The sequence below is a fragment of the Seriola lalandi genome, unplaced genomic scaffold (assembly GCF_002814215.2).
Source record: "Seriola lalandi dorsalis isolate HSWRI2012SDOR001 ecotype SW California unplaced genomic scaffold, Sedor1 jcf7180002054538, whole genome shotgun sequence".
NCBI classification, from domain to species: domain Eukaryota; kingdom Metazoa; phylum Chordata; class Actinopteri; order Carangiformes; family Carangidae; genus Seriola; species Seriola lalandi.
In genome coordinates this window covers 221,141-237,843 of record NW_019525091.1, presented here as the reverse complement: position 1 = coordinate 237,843, position 16,703 = coordinate 221,141, and the positions used below count along the sequence as shown (strand labels likewise).

General features: G+C 41.1%; 2 protein-coding genes and 1 pseudogene across 5 annotated transcripts in view; 2 read left to right on the top strand and 1 right to left on the bottom strand.

Moving 5' to 3' along the window:
* The window catches only part of LOC111661204 (major histocompatibility complex class I-related protein 1-like), a 124,696-nt gene extending 110,468 nt beyond the window's left edge, over positions 1-14,228 (top strand). For 2 of the 3 annotated variants that reach the window (XM_087176162.1, XM_087176163.1), the window contains 4 exons: positions 12,042-12,344; positions 12,850-12,954; positions 13,044-13,061; positions 13,164-14,228. In XM_087176162.1, the coding sequence (XP_087032288.1) occupies positions 12,042-12,344; positions 12,850-12,954; positions 13,044-13,061; positions 13,164-13,174 (437 nt within the window). In that variant the 3' untranslated portion in view covers positions 13,175-14,228. Of the gene's footprint in view, positions 1-10,533; positions 10,629-11,094; positions 11,362-11,626; positions 11,906-12,041; positions 12,345-12,849; positions 12,955-13,043; positions 13,062-13,163 lie in introns of those variants that run through there. The other variant, XM_023414697.2, reaches the window with a different exon arrangement.
* On the bottom strand, positions 505-9,955 carry slc39a7 (solute carrier family 39 member 7). The gene is made up of 8 exons (XM_023414691.2): positions 9,796-9,955; positions 7,223-7,772; positions 5,739-5,907; positions 5,149-5,229; positions 4,821-4,955; positions 4,501-4,611; positions 4,177-4,373; positions 505-3,452 (listed from the first exon to the last, which is right to left on the bottom strand). Exons 2-8 carry the CDS (start codon positions 7,760-7,762, stop codon positions 3,198-3,200), a joined length of 1,488 nt encoding a protein of 495 aa, XP_023270459.1. The 5' UTR covers positions 7,763-7,772; positions 9,796-9,955; the 3' UTR covers positions 505-3,197.
* A 501-nt stretch (positions 14,229-14,729) lies between the features above and the next one.
* The window catches only part of LOC111661203 (major histocompatibility complex class I-related gene protein-like), a 12,932-nt pseudogene continuing 10,958 nt past the window's right edge, over positions 14,730-16,703 (top strand). The window contains exons 1-3 of the transcript XR_015437779.1: positions 14,730-14,865; positions 15,502-15,768; positions 16,150-16,427. The product of XR_015437779.1 is annotated as a major histocompatibility complex class I-related gene protein-like (transcript). The remainder of the gene's footprint in view (positions 14,866-15,501; positions 15,769-16,149; positions 16,428-16,703) is intronic.

Here is a 16,703-nt window from a genome sequence, read left to right as displayed (position 1 = left end):
ACGGCAGTGAATTGCATAATGAAACATACACACGAAGATGTTATGACAGTCACATAAACATTACATTACATTTTCCTCGCGATTTAATTTGTGAAGTGTGTTTTTCTTTTAGCGGTAAGAACCTTTGTATTTTTCGTCTCCCCTTCTGTGGTTTCTGTGTGTGTTTTTGTTTTGTTTTTTTTGTTTTGTTTTGTTTTTTGGTTTTTTTGCGTGTTTACTTTTATTTATTTGTTAGCTCAAATGTTTGTTTTATGGGTCCTGGAATAAAGCACATATTTACATGAGCATTATGTGGTCATGGTTTCATCGATTCTACTCTTACTCAATATGCCTAACTACCTTAAACATGACAAGCTTTAAATGTGTGTTTAGATTAATGTGGTAACTCAGGTTTGTGGGGATAGTCCTGAATGTGCTGCGGTTAAATTGATAATTAATAAGCAGTTGCAGCGAGTGCCAAAAGATAGCATTACAGGGTGGTTACAGTAGTAAAACTGCGAAATGTGACTTTAGATATCTGTTTTAATCAGTTTAAACATTATTAATTTACATCAAGGAAACATCATGTTTGTTTCCAGCTTCTGCTTTCAGAAAAGAAAGAAAGAAAAACTTCCCACAGCTGTTTTAAAACAAAATAAAAGCTGCAAGATGTTGGTGAACCACAATCATACCACATGCCTTATGACTCAACTGTGTCACTAATTAGATTGATTCCAGAGGAGCGTCACATTTCATGCCATCTTTATCTATTAATCATCAGAAATAGACAACACCTACACACCTTATCCAAGGCCTCGTTACTTAACTTTTTAATTTCATCTGGGCCCCTACACATTGTGTCCTCTGCTGACAGCGCGGGGAAAACAAACCACACTGAAGGAAGGATTTATGATGTCTGTTAGGTTTCACAGACGAACACCCAGCCAACACTGCTGCACTGTTACTGTAACATACAGTTAAAGTCGCAGCATGCTAGTCCACCGTTTTCACACCAGTGTTTTCCAACCTTTTTATCTGACTTCCACCATGCACCCGTGTGCGGATGAATTCAACACCAGCGACCAGTCTTCTATCATCTGTCTTCATTTCAGCTCAGTAACTGTTTGTTCATTTCGTTTAGCTTCAACCATTTTTAGCGCTAACATATGGATTTTGTTGTCTAATCAAAACACTGCACTTCATTTCTTTTTTCAAAATAAATGTTATTCTCAGTAACCCCTCAGGTATAGGACAGAAATAACTGATCTAAAATACAATATCTTTACTTGTCTCTTTCTTTTGTAATAGTAAATCCTTTGACATCCCCACGCTGCTGAAAAATTTGTCAAGTCTCTGTCTGAAAAGGAAATGTCATTCTTTGACTGAACCGCTCGAAATTTATATATTATAAAAATAAACAGTTTGGTGCTAAGATGTCCTAAGATTTCCTTCACATTTTTTTTTTTTTTTTTTAGAACCAAAGCCTCAAATTACAAATCAATACGATCAATACGAACTATTGGTTCAGTAAAAAAAAAACTCACTATAAAGTTGCAGCTAGTGCACAGTGGAAGCTCACTGTAGAAAACCAGGCAACCAGGACTCAGCACATGATGCCAACACATGGGCGTGACACATGTCTGCATGATATGCTTCAGGCGGAATGTTTTTCCTGCTTCTGCACTGTTTATGCAAATCACCTGCCTCTAGGGCGCTTTAAGAAAAAATATCAAACACCAATTGAAGGACCTCTTGCTCCCTCTTGTGGTCAGGCCTGTTAATAAGAGGCAAAATCATTTTTGATTAAATTCAACTGTTAAATAAAAACAGGCCGTTCAACCAGTTATGTACTATCACAGGTGACATTTTCAAGTCTTTAAGTTCATAATATGTTGAAAAGTAATCACTTTGAAGATTATCGACCTTTATTGGGAATGTTCATCACAGCTGTCAGTGTTTTTTCTTTTTAAATCATCCATCAGGTGGAAAAAAAAAATGTTATAGGAATGTTAAAAGTTAAGGGTCCCATATTTTATACTTTTCCTGTGTTTTATTTCATGTTTTGATCCATAAGAAGATATATTTGTGGTTTTTAGTAACTCCTCTTTTCTCAGAGTAGTTTTACATCTCCTCTCTCAGGCTTTCTGAATGATCAAATAAAAATATAGCAGACCTCAGCTTAACACACAACAAATCCTGCAAAGTAGGACACTGGGTCCAGGTGGGCCATGCTGGGGGCATGGCTGAGGGTGGTGACAGTTTTGTTGTGACGTCACAAAGTTACAGAAGTCCTGACAGCTTGTTTTAAGACAGTTATTGAATACAGACTGTGTGCATCTTGTCCATGGATTTCACACTGATACTTTTACATTATTAATACAGAACCTAGACCTGCTCTATAATCAAGAAAGACATAGACAATTCACTTTCTACAATATGGGACCTTTAAGTCTTCCTATAAAACAAGAGCATTAACATGATGCCATGTTGAGCACATCTGTAGAAGCCATAACATTTACTTTTATTTTGTGGAATGTAAAAATATTAACATTCAGTGTCTTCATAACAAAACAGGCATGAAACACGTTTCACTGAGCAGGTCGCTGTAGTGAGAACAACTGAGCCAGTCCACTGAGCTTTCTCTGCCGTTTCACTGACCCGACTCTGAAATGTAGATTTGAGGACCACCACTGAGGACCACCACTCTAATGACAGAAAGATTTATGGCTGCGAAACTGATTTACTTGAAGCCACTTTTGGAGGTTAGCAACTGTCAGTGTAAGCTGCAGGTGATCCGTGTAGTGAAGGTGGCGAGTGAAGTTTTGGGACGGGTGGACAGAAAGATTTCACCTCGTGTCCTGATTGGAGGCCCTCGGTGAACAACACAGCAGTCCTCAAAAACGCCTCCATCAGTTTGTCTCTTTCCAGCTCTCAAGTCTCCACCGCTCCACCGCTCCACCGAGCCGACACTTTTCCTCTCAAAAACAAATTGTAACACAAATCAGGGATGTGACTGTGAACTGCTAAAACACACAAGACAACAAAAATCATCCGTTTGCCATAAGTGGGTGGTGTTTGTCCCAAAATAGAACACATTTTAAAAAAAACAAAAAAAACAAGAAAACACACCCCTGACAAAAATATTCCACTTGAACTCTACTTTAAAACCACCTTTTTTAACCTGTTCCCTCTCTTGTCTCTGTCTCCTCCGCTGCGTCTCACTCGTACTCGGCGATCAGCACCATCATGCCGACTCCGAACAGCAGGGCCAGAATCTCCATCAGGGACTGGCCGAAGCTGGCGCGGCCCGCAAGCAGCTCCGGGAGCACGGTCACCGTGGCGATGTAAACAAACCCGCCGGCCGTGAAGGGCAGGATCCAGGCGGTCGCTGCGGCACCCACGCCTTCTGCCAATAGGGAGCAAGCTGTGCCAGCCAGGGCTCCCAAGGCCGTCAGCAGCTGTAGACACATGGCCTGATGGGAGAGAGGCAGGGGATTATAATATCAACACATTCTCCACACATTTATTTATTCTAACATTTTCTTAATAATATAAAACAATAAAAATAACACATTCGTTGGGAACAAGTTTCTATATTAATTTAAATGGTTGTGCTTGTGACCAATCAGAAGGGTAAAATCTACATATCCCCTTTTCCACTGGTCAAAAAACCCGCTAACATCTGGCTTTTGTCAGCAATGTGAATGGGTACAATCGGCATTCTCTCCCAGGTTAAATGACTCTGCAGTAGACGTGGGAATTTATCGGCTTCGATCAGCAGTGATGAGTGAACTGCAACACACCTGTCACCTGTGTGCATCCTCTCAAAAAGGAAAACTCGTCTGGCAGTGTAAAAGGAGTCAAAAAGGAATTTGAGGATTTACCCGCTTTTTAAAAAACCCACTTAAACCGTCTTATCTTTGTGTAAAAAGATTATTAGTCTCTTCTGCATTCATAGCATTTACCTTGTTTCCTTCTAAATCTTTTCCAACACATTTATATGATTTTACAGTTTAATAAAATAACAGTTCAGACCTGAAATTAAACCCTAGCATTTGTCCCAGCTCATTCTGAATGTTTTAACACTCAATTTCCACGTAGGTGTCGGCATCGTGAGCATCAGTCTGTTAAAGGTCTGGCTGATTGTGCTGGGAATACAATTCACTCTAATAAATTGCAGCTTGAGTAGTCGGCTACCTTTTTCTTGGTGCAGCCAGACTGGACAAGGATGGCAAAGTCTCCGATCTCGTGCGGGACCTCGTGCAGCAGGATGGTGAGGGTGGTGACGGCGCCCACTGCTGGACCGACCAGGAAGGAAGCTCCGATTGCCAAACCGTCAGTAAAATTGTGTGTGAAGTCCGCTGCCAGGTTCAGGTAACCTGACACCTTGATGTCTGTATTAGTGGAGAGGACAGAGAGTGGGGGGGTTTAAAGAGTGCAGAAAGACACCAGCAGAGGGCAGAGTTCTTCTACTTTGTTTCCTATTAGAGATAAGTCTATGAAAATCAACATATTGCTCACCTGAGCTTTGTTTCTCTTCTTTCTTTGGCACTTTCTTGTCTTTGCTTCCTTTCTCCTTTGTCTTGTTTTCCTTTTCTTCCTCTCCATCACTGTCCTTTTCCTTGGCAGCAGCTGAAAATGTTACACAGAATAAAATTCAAGTTTAGCCACAATCCCCAGATGAAGTAATGAGGTCTATTCCAACAGTTTCTGAGCACCTTTGGTTAATTTAATAAAATAAAAATAATAAATAAAATTACAAAATAGCACCTGCTAAAAACTGCAATCTACATTAAAAATAGTTTTGTTTGTTTTCTGCAGGTGAGTTTCCACCGACGTACCATGCGAGTGGCCGTGGGAATGTCCATGGCCGTGCCCTCCCTTCACCAGACGCACAAATTTCTCTACAACCAGGAAGGCGATGATCCCGCCGAGGACCCACAGACCCACTGACATCATGTGACCGTGAGCAGCTCCTGTGCAGGTAGAGGATGAAGAACACTGGTTGGAACTGTGATAGATGAACACTTTGACCCATCCACAGCTCAAAGGCACATACAGTATACTATAACTGCATCACCAGAGAAAAGGGTGAGGCTGGTTGATTTTTACCAGCAGTCAGAGTATCACGACATATACAAACTAAGAGAAAAGGCAGCTACTGCGCACCGTGGGAGTGGCCGTGGTCTTGAGACTCTTCACTTTCATGCGAGTGTCCGTGATCGTCCTCTCCATGATGAGAGTGGGGCTCTGCGGGGGAAAAAAACAAACAAGAGGAAACAAGTATTAAAGTCAAAAGGACAAACTGAAGATGCTGCGACTGTGTTTTTGTGATTCTTCTATGTGTGTGTGTGTGTGTGTGTGTGTGTGTGTGTGTGTGTGTGTGTGTGTGTGTGTGTGTATTTATTCATGTTGAGGAATCACTTACCCAGAGTGCCTAATCTGAAGTGTTCATTTGTACATTATAATAAACGTGAGAAACAGGGGTCAGTCCTGAAACCTTCAGCTGCTCTAAGTAACGTCACACTTTCTCAGCACCATGCGGCAGCGGTGAACATCTGAAGGACTTTGTTACCCATATATCAAGAAATGTGACGTGTTTGCTCAAACATGTTTGAATTTAAACTTTTTGCCTCTACATTTTATATGAAGAAGGAAATAAAACCTCACAGCTATTCAGACAGCCAGAGTAAGAAAGTAATAAATAAAAATCCAGCCAGAGCGAGTAAAAACAGCCTTCTATGGATTCAACTACCCACCCAGAGCGTGTGGTATGAGGTGGAGGAAGGCGTCGCCCAGCAGTCCGCCGGAGGCAAAGCTGAGCAGCACCTTGAGCAGGTTCTGGTGCTGGTCGCTGTTGGACTGGACTGGGATCAGAAACAGGATGAGGAAAGGAGCCGCGCTGATCAGCAGAGTCGCTCCGATAGCCTGCGGACAGGAAGACGGGGAGCTTTTACTTTACATCAGTGTCCCGCAGGAGAGAACGTCCTCAAAATGCAAGATCATCAAGGAGGCAACCTGAAGACGGATGACTCGGGTTTCTGAGTGTTTACAGGGAAGGTTAAATGCAGGTAAAAAGAAAAAGTCATTGTGAGGTTGTTAATATGGAGGAAAATCTGTTTTGTGACGACTGAAAAAATAAGACTAAAACGCTTCTGGCACAGACAGTGTATCCACATGTTGTCAAACAGAGCACAACAAACTAACATCTGGATACCAATCGTGGCTCCAGATGTGTTTTTGTTTGTTCCCACTGGTTGGGAAAGAGTCATGAAATTCGAGTTCCTCAGAATAAAACAAAACTGTTTCAACATTTACAAGAATTAGGGAAACTCTTTAGAAGTCCCCCGAAAAAAACAAGCAGAAGGTGGAGGTCTCCGTCTGTGAAAACATTTCTGCTCGCCCATGTGTGCCCACTGCAGAGGTCACAGCTAAAGGCAACGCTTCTTTTTGGTGCCAAGCTCACATTTTTCTCTTGAGACCTGACCAGAATCTATTTTATCTCCAGAAAACTGTTGAATCTACTGCTGGCTGATCTACCCTCCCTCTGGTAGCAGAGTCAAATCAACAACTGAGTTGATCTGAATTATTCTCAGTAGCCTTGTATGTTTTCAGGTGGACAAAACACAGAAAAACTTTACACTCAAGACAAGTAGAGGACAAAAACTGTTGCATCTAAATGTCAGTTTCAATAAATGACAGTACCTATCAAGCTCTTAAATGCATAGTTCAATGCATTTGCATATTTGTTGAGAGTGAGGTGAGGGCTGATAATATGAAATTGGAGTCAGATAGTTAGCTTAGCTTAGCATAAAGGAAGTGGGGGAAACAACTAACTTAGCTGTGTCTGCATTTCAAAAAGCCAGCAAAGTTCTCATTTATCTATTCCATCACAAAAACCTAAGTGTAAAAACGGCGCATTGTGGTTTTACAGTGCACAAGACTATTTCTTGGCCAGCTGCAGTGAGTGTTACAGAGATGATGTGTTACTTAAAAAATTTCTTTTAAAGCATTGATTTGTTTTCAGACTGAATTTCTTAACATAAAAGGACTCTCTGATTAAAGCGGTTCTTCTTGAGTAGCCTTACACCTATTTAATATTTGACTTGAAACACACAGTCTTCCACAGCTGCTGTGGGAGGATTAAACACTGAGTCTCCTCCCTGTGTAAATACTCAATTCAACATTTAACATTTCAAACTTGTAACTTATTATAAGATCACATTATAACCCATGACCACACCTGCGTCCAGAGCTCCACCATGTCCCTCTTCTCTCCCTCTGCCTCCCTCTTCACTCTCTCCCCTCCGTGCGTGTGTCCATGCCCACTCTCCTCCTTGTGCACTCGAACAACATCCTCATCATGAGCGTGCCCGTGTCCGTGATCATGAGCGTGCCCGTGTCCGTGATCATGAGCGTGCCCGTGTCCGTGATCATGAGCGTGTGCGTGCCCGTGATCATGAGCGTGTCCGTGATCATGGGCGTGAGCGTGCCCATCATCATGATCGTGCCCGTGATCATGAGCGTGGGCGTGTCCATGGTGCTCCTCTTCAGCCGTTGGGAGGTTGGCCTCGGCGCTCCACTTGCTCGCCCCGTGGAACATCTTCACCTGTGGGCCGTGAGAGTGTCCGTGGTGATCCTCTTCTCCGTGGGAGTGGCCGTGGTGATGGTGGCCATGTCCATGGTCACCATGCGAGTGGCTGTGAGCGAAGGTTGAACGGGAGGCGAACAGCAGTACTGCAGATGTGGCCAGTGTCAGCGCCAGCAGACGTACACAGCCCATATTATCCCCTCTGACAAAGAGAAGACAGGAAGAATGAAACTCACAGGCTGACTGATGATTAAACTGTTTACACATACACTCCAAGTCAGTTTGTGTGTCTTGGGCGTGGATGCAAGATAACAGAGGAAGAATTATTTAATCAACCCGACTTTATTTGTATAGCACTTTTCATAGAAACAATATAACACAAAGTGCTTTATAGAATAGAAGCAATAACAAAGCAACCCCCCACCCTTCACTCTCTCTGTGTCTCACTCTCTCACATAGACACACACACACACACACACACACACACACACACACACACACACACACACACACACACACACACAAAGAGCACTAAGGGATAAAGACTTAAAAATTAAGACAATAATAATACTGAGGAAACACCGAAGACTGGAAAGCAGAGATAAAGACACAATGATAAAGATAAAATACTAAAATACTAAAACAGAGGACATGCACTGAGGTGAGTAAAACCACAAATGAAAAGTAGGATATTAAAAATCTAATAAAAAACGAATACCAAATAGTAAAGATAAAATAATAAAATTCTATAAGAGAGCAGATGTTTGGAAGAGAATAAAAGCAGAAATAAAATAAATAACCAGAGATAAAAGTAGGGTATTAAAAGGAAAACAGTCCAGAAAATGATCACAGAGTAAAAGGACAAACCAGTAAAATATATAAATAAATAAAAAGGTAAATAAATAAAATTCAATAAAGAGCCAGACTAAAACGTTGTGCCTTTCTACAGTGTAAATATTTTTAGTCCTGTAAACAAACCTGCACTTTCATTTTCCTGGTAGGTTTAAAAATGACTGAATGTGCAATGAGGTTAAAACAAAAGCAACTATAACTTTGTCCCTTGCTACATCTGTCTTACACCCACATGTGCACACGTGTGGCAGAAGTAGAGACTTGCACCATCCACTTCATGGCACATGCCAACTGTTTTAGATGAGATGCATTTACAGTAGTGGCACATTAATCGGTACAGCGATTGACACTGGGCAGAAACTGCTATAGGAAAGGGCTTGAAATTAGCTCTCTCACTGTGACAAGGAAGCACGAGGAGGCGAAATTATAACAGTTGAATGCACAACAATTCATTGGATCGTTTACCTCAGTCCTGATTAGCGCAACTTTTGAATGACATGCTACGCGCCATAGATGTTCTTGGTGCATTACCTTCCCTTGGGTAAAAACCTTGAAGCTTGCTATAATATCTTTGGCTTCAGCAAATATACACTGTTTTGAAGAATCCTTGTGTTGCACTCACACTAAAAGGCTGAGGAGGTGCTCAGTCCATATGGACAAATAAGCATTTTCATTGCATCACATTCAGTGTGTAGTCAGATGTGTTCCTGATTACCGCCACATCTGGTTTAAGAACCGGGACAGTGGTGCATCTTCAGTGAGACTGGGGTGTGCTCTCCACTCTCCATCAGATAGGCCAGTTTGCATTACAGTGCCAACACGACAGGTATTCAAATTACACTGGGATTTGGCTACTGGATTTTTTCCAGTAAAACATAACTACAAGTCATGATGGCTGTGCAGCACAGTTAGCATCTCAGAGTGCTCAATTAAAGTTTTGCTATGCTAGGTATTCACTGGCTGGTTCGCCCTGATTTAATCCTGTGTGGAGTATTTGATACATTAGAAACAGTGAAGGATGCATGCTGATGTGTGCACACTGTATGAACGTGTTAACTCACGAACCTTGTTGGCTAACTTCACGATTAGCCATCTGACTTTGATTTAGCTCTGTCTTGCGATTGTGTTTGTTTGCTGTCGGACGTGGATGTAAAGCATATAATCTCTCAATCTCAAAACGTGTTGACTTTAATCTCACAGTAAACAGTAAAGCCGGTCTTCAAACAACGACCACTGATCCCTGTTTCCATAAGTTGTGCAGGGAGCCTGCTAGGTGGCTAACTAGCTAGTACCCAGCTTGCTAACATGTTGCAGCAGCAGGAGCAACATCGCTAAGTACGACACACAATGAAAAACAAAGAATGAACTCTTACCGGATTGTGTCAGATATCAGTGCCGGTTGGGCCGCTGGATAACTCCCTGTCCTGCCAACAGTAAGTCTGGTAAAGTGCTGATAATGTGACTACGTTGATGCTGCTGGTAGCTGTGTATAAGACGTGGCATTTACTCAACTCAACTCATTGGACTCTCGCGGGAACACGTCTCATTCCAAATGTGCCTCCTTCTGCTCCCTTGTTTAGATTGAAATATATATATAGGCTATACATATATATGTTGGATTATCAATGATACTGTTTACAATGTTATATAAGCATATTTTACAACATGTTTAAAAACACGCCCATTCATACACGATGCAAACCTTTATATGGGATGATGATGATACAAAGGAGACAGAAGAGGGATACAGAGGGCTCAATAGAAATATCGCGAGATGAACCTCGTATTTTGAATAATCGCCCCAGTGCATCCTGCAGGAGACCAGGATGAGAAACTCCAACGACTAGACATCAAGGATGTATCCATGCTAAACATATATGAACAACCTTTTTCTGCAACCTGGTTTTCACTTACACATACACATACACACACACTCACACACACACACACACACACACACACACACACACACACACACACACACACACACATATATATATATATATATATATTATTATATTATTATTATTATTATTATTATTATTATTGTCATCATCATCATTTACTGTAAATATATTTATTTATTAATATATTCACTTAAGACACGCCCACAGATGACTCCACCTCTTGAGATTTAGGTCTGCGTATCAGAACAAGATGAAGGAATTGTTTGTTCTGCTCCTATTGTGTGACGTTGCTTCTCCAGGTAAGAGTATGTTGTAACTCTTCGTTATGTCCTGTTACTGTTGCTGCTGTAAAGCTTGTTTGATTTGTGACTATACTGTGGAGCGCGATACGTTGTTCCTGGGATTACTGTTTCACTTTCACTTTCTATTACGCTGATGTTGATTTAATGTCATTACATGTCATCATTAAACATTGTCATTACTACTACTATTGTTTTATACACGTCAGTGCATTATAAAATTACATTTATTTGAATTTAGGCAATTTCAACACACTACTAGGCATGTTTTCAAATACAGTGTGCTGTAATTGCTTTTCTATAACACACTTTGCAGTTAGAACTAAAGTAATAGTATTTAGAACGGGTATATACCATATTCTTTTGTAGCCCACTGTGGTTTAACAAATCTTAAAATTATATTTTTAAAGGCAACTGACAATAAAATGTATAAAATGCAATTCAAAACTATTTATTTGTCCCACAGTGACACACTCTCTGAAATATCTCCTTACTGCAACTACTGGCATACCAAACTTTCCAGAGTTCATAGGAGCTGCAATGGTTGATGAAGTTCAGGTGGGTTATTGTGACAGCAACATCAAGACAGCAGAACCAAAACAAGACTGGATGAAAAAAATTATAAAAGATGATCCACAGCACCTGGAGTGGTACACACTGAAGTGTTTTGGAAATCAGCAAGTCTTCAGAACCAACATTGACAACTTGAAGGAACGCCTGAACCAAACTCAAGGTACTTTCTACTGATGTGCAAGCTCAATTACTCCTGCCTGACCAGTCACTCACAGTATCTATATTCACAGACTCAGAGTTTCGTGGACATCATATTTGCCAAATAGCATGGTGGCCCTGCCCGCCACACCTGTACTCACTCAAGCGGTCCTAAGTCAGCCATTCTGGTTGCTTTTAATAGAGGCACATTCTTAGAAATTTGTAGCTGCCCCCCAGATATGTTCTCACTTTAGTTGCAGTCTCTCTCTCTCTCTGTCCTGTCTCAGGTGTCCACATTTTACAGAGGATGAATGGCTGTGAGTGGGATGATGACACTGGAGAGGTTGTTGGTTATAATCAGTATGGTTATGATGGAGAAGACTTCATAGCATTGGACCTACAGACGCTGACGTGGGTCGCTCCAAAACCACAGGCTGTCGTCACCAAACTGAGATGGGATGCTGAGAAAGCGAGATTAGAATACAATAAAAACTACTACATCCACAAATGTCCCGACTGGCTGAAGAAGTATGTGAACTATGGGCAGAGCTTTCTTCAGAGAACAGGTAGAATCACATCTCTGTTGTATACTGATAACTACACTCATCTGCCTTCATTCCAATAAAAATGGAGCAATATATAAACACATACTACTTTATATGTCATATGTGATGGTATAAACTCATCTGCTTCTCCCTCCAGAGCTTCCCTCAGTGTCTCTCCTCCAGAAGACTCCCTCCTCTCCAGTCAGCTGCCACGCTACAGGTTTCTACCCTCACAGAGCTGTGATGTTCTGGAGGAAAGATGGAGAGGATCTTCATGAGGGCGTGGACCAAGGAGAGATCCTCCCCAACCATGATGAAACCTTCCAGATGAGAGTTGACCTGAACATTTCATCAGTCACACCTGAAGACTGGAGGAGGTACGACTGTGTGTTTCAGCTCTCTGGAGTGAAGGAGGACGTCGTCACCAAACTGGACAAAGAAGTGATCAGGACCAATGAAGGTAAGCGTGAGATCAGAGGTGGTGGAGGCTGGGCTTTTATTCCTGTTTATGGTCTAGGATATCTGAAATTTTAATGAATTTTAATGAACAGTTAGTCCATAAAACAAGAAAGAACTTGCTAGAAATTGGTGTGTATAGTGTCACCATGTGGCCACTATGTGTTTATGCACTTTACTCTTTCATTTTAACCTAAACATATTTTTTAGATATTCTTCAGCCAATTTTTCAAGACTCCAGAAGTAATTTTCTGCCTTTATCAGAGAAAGTACGGAGATGACAGGAAATGAGCATGACATGACAGAAAGGTCAAAGGTCCAGGTCATGGTGACCTCACCTTGTGGATGTAATATCTTGAGAGCTCCTCAACGGAATTTCTTCAAATTTGGCACAATCATTCACTAGGACTCGGGATTTGGGGGGTCAAAGGTCACAGTGACCTGTGAAAACACTTTCTAACCATAACTCAAGACTTCACACAGCAATTATTATTTTGTTTTGGTTCCAGTTCCTCCTTCAGAGTTTCCTGCAGCTGCTGTCATTGGAGGTGTTGCACTGCTGCTCCTTACACTCTGCATCTCTGGATTCTTCATCTGGAGAAGGAACAATAATGGTGAGGAACAGTGTCGCGCCCCCCCCCCACTACCTGTGATATAAGTCAATTGATGTATTTGACATTGGTATCTCTCGTCTGTATTTCAGGGTTTCAGCTAGCTAACAGTAAGTATTCTACCTTTCTGTTCTCCTAGTGTAGACAAGCATGAATTCACTGTGACAGGCAAGATTTCCTTTTTACTATTTATTTACTGTGTCTCTTGACAGGAGAACGGTGAGGGTTAGAAGAGGATGCTGAACTCCGCTGAGTGAGGAATGAATGGGATTCTGACCCACTATCATGTACCTGGGACAGCTCCAGGATCAGCACACCTGACAGTCATCATGAGATTCATTTTTGAAAACCTCAGCTGTCTTAAAGCAGAAAGAACTGTGACACTAACTATTTTATAAGCATTATTACTGTGACAGAAGTTGGGAAAAAAACATTTTGTTGGGCTAGAAATCCACCTCCAGCATTTTATATTTTCAATATTCAAGCAGATTTATTCTCTTAGCAGCAGCAGTGTGTAGAGAGACAGAGACAGGCTTGTGTTGAAATAATTGTTACCACGACCGGCTCAAAACCATGACAAGGAAAGCGGGAGGCAACACAAGGAGTTAAAGCAAAGAGACCATTATTTATTTGTAACCAAAGTCAAAAATCAAAGTCAATCAAAAATGCTGTGAGGTGTGGAAGTCAGTCAATCAGTGGTGATAGCATGAGTGCATGAGTGAAGAATGGAGTATGAAGTGTTGGGGGGTCAAGAAACAAAAGAAACCAAAAAACAAAAACAGAGAGAAGACGAGGAGCATGAAGCATCTGGAGCCACGCTTCCCTCTGTGTCCTGCTCATCAGGGAGGACGTGTGGAGGATTAATAGCCCTGGAGCACCGGGCCCAGGTGTATCCAATCAGCCATTACCCAGCCACACCCACTGGTACCTGGAAGAGAAGTGACACAAGCAAGCCTCCTGCCCAACAACCCAACAGGGAGCGGCGTCACAGTGTGCAATGAGACTCGATGATGAAGGATGAAAGAGGGACAACAATACTGAATATCGCAATATTTACTGGCATATGCAATATTTTTCATAATATTATATATAGAGAAAAATAATAATAATTAAACAATAATACAATTATATAATATATAATTATTGCACATCACAAATTTTGGGCTGGACTGGACTAGATATGAAGTTGCAGATATGGTCCAAGCCTAGTTGTGATTTCATCATATGGATCATGGGACTCTCTGTAATTCAAATAAACTTAAAGTTTTAGAAATGTATCTGCTTTATTTTATTGTAAGAGCTGAAATGAATGCAAATCCAGTTTGATTGAACTGTTCATTTATATATGTTTGTCCCTTTGTTAAAAAAAAAATCCAAAAATGCAAAGAAAATACTAACTGGCTATTGAGACTTAATCTCTCTCTAAAGCGTTTAGATCTGCAGCTTCCGGGGCTCGTACCTCCACACAGGAAGCAGGAAGCTCCTTGTTTAAATAACTTTTAATTATTAAATATCAAATATTTAAAATTATACACTGTATGACAGTAATTTAAAAAAGAAAATTAAGGTTTTCTTAATAGTTATTGCATACCATTAAATTGATAAGTTTTGATGTAAGTGAACAGAGTGCTGTGAGTTTGTGTGTGACATCAGGTATCAGATATAAGAACATAAAGTCCTATTATTGCAGATTCTAACCACATGTAGATGTCTTTGTTTGGTATTTTATGATTTCCTGTGAACTGTCTTCCTGTAGAGGGTATCTATTGATGCGTGGGCAGATCGTATCTGTGTGTGTGTGTGTGTGTGTGTGTGTATGTACATACACCTGAAGTTCATCACTAGATCAGCTCCACTGAGACATGATGAAGACTTTATTTCTGTTGCTCCTCTTCTGTCACGTTGTATCTCCAGGTGAGATCACATTTTATTTCAACCTTTTGTTGTAACAGCAGCTTGATTTCACTTATATTCTAGTTTGTTTTAATATATGACAGCGCTCTTTTTTGGGGGGTAAAACTACTCGGATCCCAACTTTTAGACTGAAGTTCTTAGATGAAATGTCTATTTTGTCAAGTGACATTTCTAGGTAAAGTTACTGGAAAGATGCTTAAAAGCACATGCTTAAAATAAAAGCAGGTTTATTACAGTATTTGCACTGAAAAACATATTATTTATCTTATTGTAACAAACAATTAGATGAATTTTAACACCTTCGGTTGCAAGTATATTTATCATTTTATTGCTCCTATTTAATGATGTAAGTTATTGCATTGGGGCTTCGGTGCAGCTTACCTGACTGTCTCTTCACTTTCCGTTCGTTACTCTCTATTACATGAAGCGCGTTGAATTCTCACAGGAGGAGCTCGTTTCTTATAAACTGGTGAACAAGGTATAAATGCAGCCAAACATGAAATGGATCTTAATCAGTTATCTTTTTAAAAAAAAAACAAATTAGTATATTTTTAGGTTAAAAAACTACTTAAGTTGCAGAAATGATTAGCTTTACCAAAGAGGTTTAACTTAACAGAAAACCTGTTTCTGCTGCAGTGACTCACTCGCTGCACTTTCTCTACACTGGCGTGTTTGGAGACCAAAAATGGCCGGAGTTTGTCGGTGTTGCGATGGTTGATGGAGCTGAGGTGATTTACTGCGACAGCAACATCAGTCGAGCTGAACCCAAACAGGACTGGATGACAAAAGCCCTGGAGCATGATCCAAAGCACATGGACTGGTTCACTGAAGAGTGTCATGCTGGTCACCGCTCCTTCAACGCCATGATGAAGACTCTGATGGAGAGCTTTGACCAAACTGGAGGTATATTTACTGTAGGTCTCACGTTTTCCTGCTGAATTATTTCCTCAATCTAGTTTGTTACACAGCAAACAGATGTAGACACCTGTCATGAACACAAGCGCGCGCGCGCACACACACACACACACACACACACACGCTTTTTTTGGAATCCACTATTTACAGTACAGTACAACTCAGCGCACTGCACCATTCAAGTATGGTTAGTGTCACATGGAGAGAAAACACAGTCTGCACCACACAGACACGTTACCTGTTAGAGCGGAGATCAAACAGAGGTTTGCACAGTCAAGCTTTTTTAAATGTTGTAATGTTGTAAAAAAATACAATCAAATCATATACTGTACATTGTATGTAATAACATATTATCTGTCTCTGTCTCAGGTGTCCACATTTACCAGAGGATGTTTGGCTGTGAATTGGACGATGAGACTGAAGAAGTTAACGGTTATAATCAGTTCGGTTATGATGGAGAAGATTTCATGGCATTTATGTAAAGACAGAGACATGGATCGCTCAGAAACCACAGGCACTCATCACCAAACACAAGTGGGACACTGACAAAGCTGCGTTAGCTCACATTAAGAGCCTCCTCACCCAGCTCTGTCCTGAGTGGCTGAAGATGTTCGTGAACTCTGGGAAGAGCTCTCTGCTGAGAACAGGTAACCCATGGTCTGCTGCAGTTTTACAGCAGCATGTTTGTTTGAATGTCATTTAACATTACAGTGAATATGAAGTAAAATATAGTCTCTCTCTCTCTCTCTCTCTCTCTATCTCTCTCTCTCTCTCTCTCTCTCTCTCTCTCTCTCTCCCTCCCTCCCTCCCTCCAGAGCTTCCCTCAGTGTCTCTCCTCCAGAAGACTCCCTCCTCTCCAGTCAGCTGCCACGCTACAGGTTTCTACCCTCACAGAGCTGTGATGTTCTGGAGGAAAGATGGAG

Bases quoted from the DNA above. Each gene is read 5' to 3' on its own strand.
- slc39a7 (XM_023414691.2), bottom strand. From the start codon at position 7,762: ATGGGCTGTGTACGTCTGCTGGCGCTGACACTGGCCACATCTGCAGTA. The intron at 5,908-7,222 runs GTGTGGTCATGG...TCCTGTCCGCAG, and splicing joins TGGTGGAGCTCTGGACGCAG to GCTATCGGAGCGACTCTGCT. The intron at 4,956-5,148 runs GTGCGCAGTAGC...CTACCTGCACAG, and splicing joins AGACCACGGCCACTCCCACG to GAGCTGCTCACGGTCACATG.